Below are 12,002 nucleotides of genomic sequence, written 5' to 3'. Positions count from 1 at the left end.
TGCCAGTTTTATTATTCTTGACCCAGTGCAGCACTTTTTTCTTCTTTAACCTGCAGCTTTTGCAGTTTGCTGCGGCTCGCTGTGTGCATGTACTTGTAATATTTCTATTCTAAAAGCTCATTATTAGCTGCAGTTCTGTATTTCTCCATAATGTAGCACAGTGTTAACAACGATAACATATTCCGCAACAACTAGTCGACTAATGGTCTGATTAATGACTACCAGTCGACAAGGAAAATCTCTGGTCTGGGGCAGCCCTAGCCTTTCGTGAGCAAAGTATTTTCTATTACTATAAGAGGAAAAGGCATTTAATTACTGTTGCTGAACCATTCAAGTTAAATAAAAGCTTTAATGAACATCTATAACTATTTATAGAAACGAATAGAATGCAGATTTGATTGCTTCACATTGTTTTCAGCGCCGTGGTTTCATCTGTTTTGAAAACCACTGCAAAGCATGTTGTGTTGCATAAATGTGACACACAAAGAGGATAAAAACAGAGAGGAGGCATCTCTGAATGTTTCTTATTGTTTCGGAATGTACACAGCTGTTGCCCAGCTGAAAGGAGCACAGACATGCTTTTTAAAGAATACAGATGCATTATTTTTTAGCCTCTTTCCCCCTGCGATTACTGAATAAAGGTGGTGCCAGAAAAATAATCTTTGAAAAGAGAGTGGGGCTTGATAAAAGCAATACAACGGCATGAAGGACGGAGGGTTTTGTGAAGGGGTGCTGTGGTTTGTGTGAGCTGAACAGGTGGCGGGTCAGCCACATTTCCACTTGACTTTAAATGCTTGGCTTCTATTAAGTTGGCTCAGTGTGTAAGGAACAAACAGCCAACACTGGTAATGGTTTCTGCCTGACTCGTTGACACATTCACCCCCATCCACACACACACACACACACACCGATACACACTCCTCCTTTCTTCTCTTTCCCTCTCTCTTTCATTTCCCAGGATATCTTTTTTCTTCTGCTCTTTCTCCCGCTCCATCACCCCTCCCCTCTTTTCACATCAAACACTAATGTTTCCTTCAAATTCCTTTTCCTCTCCATCTGCCAACTTTGACATCACAGGAAATTACGCTCAGAATTGGCAGCACTGTTTTTTTATTTTTCCTTTTTCTTTTTTCCAACTTCATTCCACTTCCCAAACAGACACTTTTCTCGTGTGGCCTGTCATCCCTAAAGACACCCGCCTCCTTTTCCCACTTCCTCCTCTTCCTCTCCTATTTTTTCCTCTCCTCCTCCTGATATATTTGCTCTGGCTCCCATCACTCCACACGTGCACACTCTCCTTCGCATGCACACTCCGTCTCTCAGCCTCTCTGACACACTCAAACTGTCTCTCACAAACATGCATGCAGACGCAGCATGACGCTAACTACACCTAATGCAAGTTCTGGGCTTATTTGCTGGAGGCTGGTAGGGTAAGAGAGGATGTTTTTTTTTTTTCCTTTCTAAGATCAACAGTGAGGCTGGCATCTGTGCTCGCCTCCTATAGCTGGATTAAGTAAAAGAGGCCATGAGCAGAGTGCTTAATTAGCAGTGAATTGCAGTGCTGAGAATGTGTCAGCGTGTATGAGCGAACGCAAGTGTCTGTGCAGGCATGTCTGCGACTGTAGGAGAGCCTGAGGTAGCCGAGCAGGTAAACAAAGGTCCCCAGAAACGGTGACTCAACCTGGATTCGAGGGTCAGCCGCAGCCTCTGGGTGATACACACAGTGAGCACATTTACATGAACACCCGGAGCCTTTCCACTGTGAACATCCAGACTGAGATAATAGTTCAGTCCATGTGTTTATATGAATTATAAGAGAAGTCTTTGTAAAGCGCGCTCAGCTTCTCACCTCTCCTGCACAAGCTTTTTTCTATGTGCATGTGTCTAAGCGATGCGTGGGTGTAAGTATGTTTATGTCACTATGCAGATAGTACATCTTTTATATTGCATCTGTATATTTTAAGGCGCAAACAAATAAATAAAAACAAATTAGATGCATTGACTTGATCTATGGGTATATACCAAGCAAGATTATATAATATTTGTATTTACTGTAGAATAAAATGTTACAGTCTTGTCCATTCAAATTGCTACTACTGCTAGTATTACTACTACTACTACTACTGCTACGTACACAGTTTTTTTTTCATCCAGATTGTGAGATATCTGACATCTTGGATATTTGCACTTACTCTGGACAGTCCACATACCTTGTTGTCATCAATATTCAATTTAATTCAATTCAATTTTATTTATTTCGCGCCAATTACAGTTCAAATTGTCTCAAGATGCTTTACAGAGCCCATTTGCCTGAACCCCCAGAGCAAGCCCTAAGGCGACAGTGGCAAAGTCCCTATTTATAGGGACCGTTTTCCAGTAAAAAATAGCTCAAACACAATTTGTGTTTTTATGTATTTTTCTATATTTTGAGGGAATCATGCTTTTTATCAGACAAGAAGAGAGTAGATGTGGCATAAGACTAGACAACGAGAGTTACCCGAGCAGATTTAAACAGGGCATACCCTGTATCGCAACACTGTGAGCACTAGAGACAAAAAATTCCAGTCACCATCACTGTTTTGGGGTGGCAGCGGAAATGTCAGATCTTTCAAATCCTGAGGAAGAACACATAAAGACTAAATATGACTACGTGTCAATGACAAAATGAGTGTTTCGCTAATTTGGGTGATTTTACTCTTCACTCCACAAATGAAATACATGGAATAATTGGAGTGCTGCTCCAATCAGGTGCAATCACATGATTGTAAGTGCGTCAGTTCTGACACTATAGTCAAATATGTGAGACTTACATGAAGGACAGAGGTGAGACCCTGCACACATCCAATAATTTCAGTGGATGAAAAATACTGAAGTTCTCATTTAAAATGACTGAAGCTTAATTTTAGTGGGATTTAATCATAGTAATGAAAGGAGACCTTTTGTTCCACTGTTAAAACCTCTGCACGCACACACACACATACACACACAGATATATATATATAAAGTCGCTCATTCCTGGGGAAATCACAGAGGTAGATGTACACACACATCTTTGTTGACGTCACGTTGCCTGGCAACATCCCAGCATGTTTGGCTGTGACAAGTGCAGGTCTCAGCCCTGGAGTGCAATGCATTATGGGGATTGAGTGTGCCGCGTCTTACATCACCCACAATCCCTCTTGCCGAAGCAGCTGCAGTCAGGATTGTTCTGTGCAGCTGATAGTGGGATAGTTTTGCAACATCTGGGGTTAGGAAAGAGGGTGGGGTGACGGATTTCTCCTTCTTCAGACGCAGCTGCAATCATGTCCGTCGTAACTGCATTCGGTGCATCTTTTGAAATGTAATTAACAGTCACTTTAAGAACTGATACGCTGTATATTTTGCTGTACGCATCTGGAGCGCTCATTTTTTAGCCCTCCCCGCTCCTCCCTGATTAGACCCCTGACCGCTTTTCTGTAGGTGAGGCTCATTACGCTCATCTGAGAGCGTGGAATTAAACCTCCTCCTCCGAACTCATTACTGTGAGCTAGATTTCACTGGCTGCAGATAGGCAATGCGGTGGTGCTGCTTTTAAAGCCACAGCCAGATAATTAGAAACTTTAGAAGCGCAGTTCCCATGGCTATAGCCAGAGTGAACAACTAATTCTATTTGAACTAATTACATTCCATAACGCTAGGCAGTGATTGCTACCCCAACCACAGGCTCCCCTATGTAATACGCCAGAGGATTTCATCACAAAACAGTACCAGGGATGTATTTTTGTGTGTGACTGACTGTACGTCATTATGTATTGCCATCACTCTCCATGCACAGCGTGTCTTCACAGACACACCCCCGCTCGCTCCCAATTGTGTGCATTTCACACTGCAAAACCTCTGACTGAGCTCAGTCAGGCTCATTTTGGGAGTGTGTTGACATCATCAAAATGCGTCAGAGGAGGTTAGGACCTGCAGTAATGAAGTCCAAGATGAAGTCTCCGTGTTAGGAGTACAAAATACAGTATTTGTCTTACTAAACCACACAAGGACCTTCAAAAGACAGCATTTTTAAAAATCATCAAAAGTGATGCAACATAGGGCCAATTTAGTCCGTAGTACAGATCAACCCTCTGAACCTCAAGCAGTTTCTGGGCTTGTTTTGCTCCTGTCACATTTTTACAGCCTGTGGGCTCATTTTCACTGCAATAAAAAGTCCTTCACCTCTATGGAAACAGCACAACCATGGTTAGAAGTAGAGAGAATTCAACAAACTGTTCTGTGCAGGATGTCATAGTTATGTCATATTTCATTTAAGAATAATGTTGAATTTTTATTATTTATCATACAAAAACATCCCATAAAAAAACAGTTCAGCATGTACAGCCTTTTGCAAACTGCCCACAGGTATTAGCAGTATTGCATAAATGCTAAGTCAACAGACTGTTGATATTTTTTCAAGTTATATTTTTATTTTCTTCTATTCTCTATGTAACCACAGTCTGCAGTTCAGCTAAAAAGCTCCTGAATTTATTTGTGCCACGTGACTGTTGCAGTTGAGTCACTTATGACTTCAGAGTTTCACCGAGGAGCACAGAATTTATTTGATTTTCCAGAATCTGCTTCGAGCTCACAATTTATTTCTGGTGAATTTTCAGACCTGTAAAATAAAATGATTTTGAAGAATCACAATTTTAAGCTGAGATTCAGTTTATTTTCTCCAGCTTAACTGCACCTGACACATGATTAGTTCAATGACCATCAGAAAGTTGAAAAATCTGACAATTTATTCAGTTTTTCACCGTTTCTGGCTCTGATAAATGGTGTTATTTTGGCAATTTTATAAAAATAACACGCCTTTCAAACTGGCAGGTGTGTTGGGGTTCAGAGGGTTTCTCTGTAATTTGTCTGCAAACTCAACTGAGATACTTTATTTTGTCAGACTTTAGAAAGCTCCGGTATACCCTCACATCTGAGTCCCCCATAATGAACAAACTGACTTCTCAGTATGCACATTTGTTCACGTCTTCTCCATCTGCACTGTGTTGTCTTTAGAAAAACGCACATTTTCGCTGCACAATGCGAAAGAATGCCGTGTGTCTGAGAGCATCTTTTGCTGCTACATGTACACACATTTGTAGAATATTTTTAGACAACACAGGAAGTCTGTCTGCCAGGCCATATGCGTTTCTCTCTGTCTTCTCTCTCTCTCTTTTTGTGGCCTTGCTATGTGTGGAAGCTGACTTGCCCCAGTGAGAGGTGTTCCAAGTCCAGACCAGGCTGACTAAATATAGCAGCCAGCGACGATAGGGAACACTGTGCTCCTGCCTCTCCTCTCTCACCGTGGCGCTCTGTACTGCTGTTTCACAACAAACTGCACTGATGAAACTAAATTATCATCCACACACACACACACACACACACACACACACAAAGAAGTTCACTTTCTGCCAGAAATGTGGGACACATGTATCATCCACACAAACACAAACATAAAGCAGACACGGATTAATACACATGCATACTTTCGCTCTATCACTCCCTTCTCTCTCACACACACACACACACACACACACACACACACACACACACACACACACACACACACACACACACCCACCCTTCCAGTCCAAATGGGATTTACTTAAGACTCAATAAAGCAGACAGAAGCACTATTGTCTCCAACACAGACCTATTGTGCTGCACAGAGAGACTGTGACGTGGGCCGACTGTGCTGCGTCTATGTTTACTACACAGAGAGCATTCCATGCAGGCAGAAATCAAACAAGCGCACACACACACACACACAAGTATATAGAAATCTATAATCAAGTGCATGAAAACGCCACCTAAGAAGCATAAAGAATGAACATGCTTACACACATTCTGCACATACCACACACACAAGCAGCATCAAACCCATCTCGCTCCAGTGGGAGTCTGACGGGAACTGAGTGATGAACAGGAGTGACACCACCACATGCCAGGGCGTGAGATGTGCTGCCTGGTATTTTAGGCTGCGTCTCAAATTGAACATGCCAAGCCCTCGGGGGGATATAAAAGAGAAAGAAAATCGCTGGAGAATGTTCATGACGAGAAGCAAATGTCCCACCGCAATATAGCTCAGAATACAAGCTACGATATCTGGAATGTCACAGCGGAGGGGGCTGACTCATTCATTGTTTTTTTTTTGGTGTGCTGTCATACCTGCTGTTGGGGGTACTGCATCCCGCCCATTCCCATTTGGCCCCTCCCCTGCATGCTCATTGGATATCGATGTGGAGGGGGCGACGTGTACGGCTGGCTAGGAGGGTAAGGTCCGCTGCCGGGCTGCTGCGGGGTGGAGTAGGGGTTGCTGGCCATGCCGTACAGCTGGGAGCGCTTCATCGCCATGAAGTCCATGGAGGACACCTGTGGAGGTGGGAAAAAGAGGGACGCATCTTCAGCATTTTTCTCCTGTTCGCTAATATTTCACATTCATTCATGACAGCGCATTGTGTTTGGCTGAGAGGCGCTGAAATGAATTCATGCGCCATCTGCCAAGTTGGAACCCCTAACTGAAGTCCACTTAGTGCACACACTCCAAACCACAGTCACCGCTGATTTATTCTGTAATTGCACAATGAGTGGAAGCTTTAAATTAATGTCTGCACATCATAAATGAACAACAAATGGAATTAAGTAAGCAAAGATGTTTACTGCACCGCTATCCAGAGCAAACTTCGCTGGAGGAGGGCCAAAGTAAAATGATTTAATTAAAACCTAAAGCCTGTATCTTTGTTTTAATGTCTGAAAGGGGTTTGAAAGTGTTGTAAATGTTGTTTAAAGCGATGGGAAGCAATGGCAATAAAAAGCCCCATGGCCTTGTTCCCACAACCGCAGCCCAGCGGTGCCAATAATCACCGTGCAGCGCTCCCCCCTTTCTCCCTGGCAGAAGTCGTGATCACTATTCTATTATGGAAATAGTCAGTACATTTAAGTTTATGCGCTTATAAATTTTTAAAAAAGGGGTGAAGGTTGAGAGTGTGGCAGGGATCCAGGCTTCGCATTACAATTGTGACGAGGCATTTTAAGCTCGTGGGTTTGAATCCCATGAGGGAATTCAGGGCAGCCGAGCAGTCAAAGTACCTGCACCCCCCCAAAAGCTACACCTTGGGAACAGGCTTCCTATAAGAACACACACACACAAAAAAAAAAATCAAAGGGAAGAAAGAGACTGTGTCAAGGGCAATTTATTCCATTGTAAGTATTTCAGAGCCATTTTAGGGGTTGTTTGGGGTCTCAGTGAGCCATTGGAAAATTCCGGTACAGTGCGTCAGGCTAATGCTAATCCGTCACCCGTAGCGGCGTGTTTGTCTGTCTGCCGGGCAGATAATGTGGAGTTCTTCTATCTTCCCTCTCTCCTCTCATGCCTTCTCCCTTTTGTCTCCGCCGTGTAGGATCATGAGTGATTTATGACATTTTGTTCCTACTGTTTCTTACACGCACACACACTTTCCCCTCTCCTCTCTCATCTCCAACTAACTGCCCCCCTCTTACTCCTCCATCACCACCACCAACACCACCACCCTCCCCCCTCCCCAGCACCAGCTCCCTCCTCAGTTCCCTCCCTTCTCCCCAACTCAATATCACCTCGTCTAGCGTAGAGGAGAAATTGCCGCTGCCTCATATTGCCAGGCTAATATCAAGAAGACATGTCAGGGGATGGGAGCACTTTATTCAGCAGGTTACGTGCAGACGGTTACGGCGCTCGAACTTTAAAGTGGTTTCGTCTACTGAGGCATGTGCGTGGAGTAGTTTGGACTGTTTCACCGGGTACGGAGAAGGAGGGGGGAGAGAGAGAGAAAAAAATGAGTGTTTGGGCAGTGAGAGAGAGATGGAGGAAGACAGCCGGAGAGTGAGGGATGAGTGCTCTTGAGTGTCTAAAGTTATTTCACAGCTTGGAAGTGTATGCGAGCATGTGTGAGGAGAAGGGGCTATTCTGCAAAGGTTTGCAACGCCAGGATTTCAAGAGCGTCATTCTGAGAAAGATTTTTTTTTAAAGAACTGACATTTGTGTATGTCAGAAGGATAGATATCAAGGGGGGGGACTCAGAAGATACGCAACTCCTGATATTTAGAAGGTGCATTGGCATCACCCAATGAACTCAACATGCAACAATGCCTCCAATGAGGTGGGTCTTCTTTCTTCAATAATTTATTACGAATGTGCAGAAAGTTTTGAAATCAAGCAGAAATCCTACTGAAACGTAGGCTCCATTTAAGTCCAGTAAATCAATTCAAATGAATTAATTTATCAGTGAAACATTTATACAGGTTACATCCCTAAACAAAAGGCGCAAAAGAGAAAACCACGTCTATATGTGTGTTGAATCAGCAAGAGTGATATTAAATGAGAAAAATTGGTCTACAGGAGAATTAATATGTCCATTAATCCATTATCTATACATCGCTTAGTCGTCGTTAGGGTTGCGGGGGGGCTGGAGTCTACCCCAGCTGACTTAGGGTGAAGGTTGGGGACACTCTGGACAGGGCTACATATAGAGACAAACAATCACATTCACATTCACACCTACGAACAAGTCAGAGTTACCAATTAACCTCAGTATGTTTTGGACAGTGGTAGAAAGTTGGAGGACCCAGAGAAAACCCACACATGCACAGGAAGAACATGCAAACTTCATGCTAACCACCACTGTGCAGCCAGAATTAATACAGAAGAATTACAATTCAAATGTTCCCCTGTGTTCACCTTTACACAAATAAAGACATTTCCACCATGAATGGATGCAGGAAGAGCAGAAATTGGTGCATAAAAATTCAGATGGATGCCGGAAATGAAGCGCTTAATGCACAGACCACTGCTTTAACATTCAGACTAACTGTGCTCGTGTTACATGTGTTTTAATAGACAGCTTACAGATTTTTACTTTGCCCTCCTTCATGTATGAAACAACTAATAAGTGAATATTGACCTATGCTTCATTGGTTGAACTCTAAAACGAAATGAAATCAAGATGATTGTCAGCCAGTTGTCAGTCAAACTGGTTTAAAAATGTCTCTGATAGAAAAATCAATTGTATTTTTGAAATAATGACGGATGAACTAAAAGTTCAAGAAGCTAAATTTGCCCCAGACTGCATCTTTTCAGAGAGACAGGCTGCCTTTGTTTCTCTTTGCTCAGTAAGACAATGAAGAGCATGACTGAACAGCATCAGGAGCGAACTAATAACTTAATTCAGATTGAAACTAAAATAGACTTAGACCTTAAGTGCATCTCAGCTGCACAATACACAGAGCTGAACCAATTGAGCATCAAAGCAGAGATTTGTTTTCACTATAGCTGATGTGCTCTCATTGATGCTGGTCATATGTTTCTAATGTAGCGATAATGGTGTTTTTCGCTAGAGTGGAGGCCAGCACATGACCTGCTCAAATGTTTGTACACCCACGACACACTACAAGCCAGATACACACACACTCACATGCACAGTAGGATCCACTAAGCAATATTTGCAGTAGAAAGGCGACGCTCTCGAGTTTCTGAAAATCCAGGGCACTGTGCCACTCGTGATATGGGACACACACCCCCTCCCCAACTCCATCCAGTTCACCAATCCATCTCAAGAGGTCCTCCGTTTGCCAAAAAATGCTGAGTGCAACACAAGTAAATCCCCTCACACGGCTGCCAAGTGCACACGCATGCTTGCAAAAAACATTAAATGCTGCACTTAGGAAGGTACTGAACACAGAAAACAACCTCAGAGTTTTGGGAGTGGAGGAGTGGACACTCGATTAAACACACATTTTAGCAGAAGACTCTGCTAGTGGCTCTTTCTGCTCTCACTGCATCTCTTTCATCTCTCTCCCGCTTCCTCACACACTTATGGGGGATTCTTAAATAAAACAGCCATAATCAAATTACATCTGATACACTGGTATATCTTGCACACACGCCATCATCCACACCTGTCTACGGAGGCACAAAAAAATGGAGTATTCTCCCCAAACGGAGCCTCAAATCTGCTCTCATGACAAGTTGCACTAAATGAGATTTCAGCCCACTGCAGCCTTTTCCTAGAGATATGCCCACCATTTCCCTCACACCATCAGGCACACAGAAACGACAACAATTCCTGACAAATTGAAACGTTATTTTTTTCCCTCCCTCCCCTCAGAGAAATGACTGTACTTAGGAAAAAAATTATGAATATGACACGAAGTGAATCGTGTTTGTGCCAGGAGGGACAGCAGATAAAAAACTAGAGGGAATACACAGAAATTGTTCCTTATTTTCTTCAAATGTGTTTTCACTTTTGTTCATCTGGGCATGCCATTCAATGGAGGAGGAGGGAGAGGAGGCATGGGAGACAATAGTAATTCAACTGCTAAATTTAAAATTCAATTTATGAACTCCTCTCCAGCGTTCTGACTCTCGTGAGCTCCTTTTTTTTTTTTTTTTTAAGCAAAACAAAGCCATTAAAACAGAACATGGGTGAAATTACTGTGGGGTGAAACCTGCTAAATTGCTTTTCTGAGCTCAATCGACAATATTTTTATGTTGCGAAAATGATTTTACTCCTTCTCGCTTTAATGTGCTAAGTTGTTAATCAGAAAGAGACAAAATGCTCGACACAAAAGGCTCGGGTATGTGGTTTGTGAGACACACACTGGGATCAAACAAACATAAAACAATATTGGTAAATGGTTATTATTCCAATTCCATTTTGAACGAAGGAATTATTTGGGGGGGGGAAAAAAAGCCTCTGATTTATCATCCATGGTGAATGAATGTGTTGGAACAGCGCTGACACACACATGCAGGTCCCTCTGGCTATGGTTGCCCTTGTCCTTCACACTAGCTGGCCAAATCATCACCTGTCTGCATCAGCCCTAAATTTCAGTTATTTACAATCTGCACACACACACACAGTGAAAAAAGTAACAGAGACAGGCTTATACACTTACTGGGTGGGGTACCAGTGCAGTGTTCCTTCTCTACAGCCTTCAGAGCTGCAGTTTTTCCACAGAAAACTTTCGCTATTATTGAATAGCGCTGCCGTCTCGATACAACCAACAATGCAATAAAAGATGTTCCTTCATATGTTCTTTACGGCCTACAAGCTGCTTTATTGAGCGACAGCTTCTTCAGAAATTGTTTGAACCTCAAAAGAGCAATTCACTGAACTATTACAATCCCTTATATCACCTAGTGGTTTAATGTTGTCTTCAACAACAAGTTTTTCCTGGTGAATTACCAATAGCTTCTACAGAGCCGTTTCAAGCCCCGTGAACTGCTGGCTGCACAGAGTATCGGTGCTCCAAAGGCTCCAAAGTGTATTTGATACTCGTCAGTGTATGCACAACAAAGAGGATTCATATTTTCAGCCATTAAGACCTATTTGGCACTCACAAGGTGCATATGAGTGTCATATCACCTTATGAAGACACATCAAACCCGATTGTGTATGAAAATTAGCCCCAAGATGCCGTTTTGCTATTGATTATGTTCTCTTTTCCTTGAAAGGACTCGTGCAGAATGGTAGCTTTAATTCCTGTGTAATGAAACCATTTTAGCCTGTGTGTATTTGTGAGGAGAAACAAATAAGGATAATTATTATCAACGGATCCTCTTTATCCTCTGTGCCGCGTCTGCCTCTGGAGAATCAACATGCTGCAGCCAGAGCCGGCTGGTCTGCTGGGACAATCAGCCTTGTCTTTTATGTTATTTATTTGTAGCATGCAGCAGAGCACTCTCCAGTTCCTATTACACTGCGGAGCCCGACGATGCCTCGGCCTCCAGAACAAAGCTCCACATTTCAGGCTTGAAACCCTGTGCATTTGGGCCTTCTGTTTAACACGGGGGGAAAAAAGACAAGATAGATAGAAAGGGTGGAAAGAGAAAAGATGGGAGAGGAGGAGGGGGGGAGGGAGACAGAGGAGAAGAGAGACTGCAGCAGTGGGCGAGTACAGATCGAGTTCCATATTAATGTGTGCAAATTCCCCCGCTCCTGCTGACTAAGATT

General features: G+C 43.0%; 1 protein-coding gene across 1 annotated transcript in view; it reads right to left on the bottom strand.

Moving 5' to 3' along the window:
* LOC110961282 (AT-rich interactive domain-containing protein 1B-like) overlaps positions 1 to 12,002 on the bottom strand; it is a 184,839-nt gene that overhangs the window by 153,694 nt on the left and 19,143 nt on the right. The window contains 1 exon segment of the mRNA XM_051957767.1: positions 6,184 to 6,387. Within this exon segment, the coding sequence (XP_051813727.1) occupies positions 6,184 to 6,387 (204 nt within the window).

This window comes from Acanthochromis polyacanthus, chromosome 1 (assembly GCF_021347895.1).
Source record: "Acanthochromis polyacanthus isolate Apoly-LR-REF ecotype Palm Island chromosome 1, KAUST_Apoly_ChrSc, whole genome shotgun sequence".
Lineage (NCBI taxonomy): Eukaryota > Metazoa > Chordata > Actinopteri > Pomacentridae > Acanthochromis > Acanthochromis polyacanthus.
This window is presented reverse-complemented; position numbering and strand designations above follow the sequence as displayed.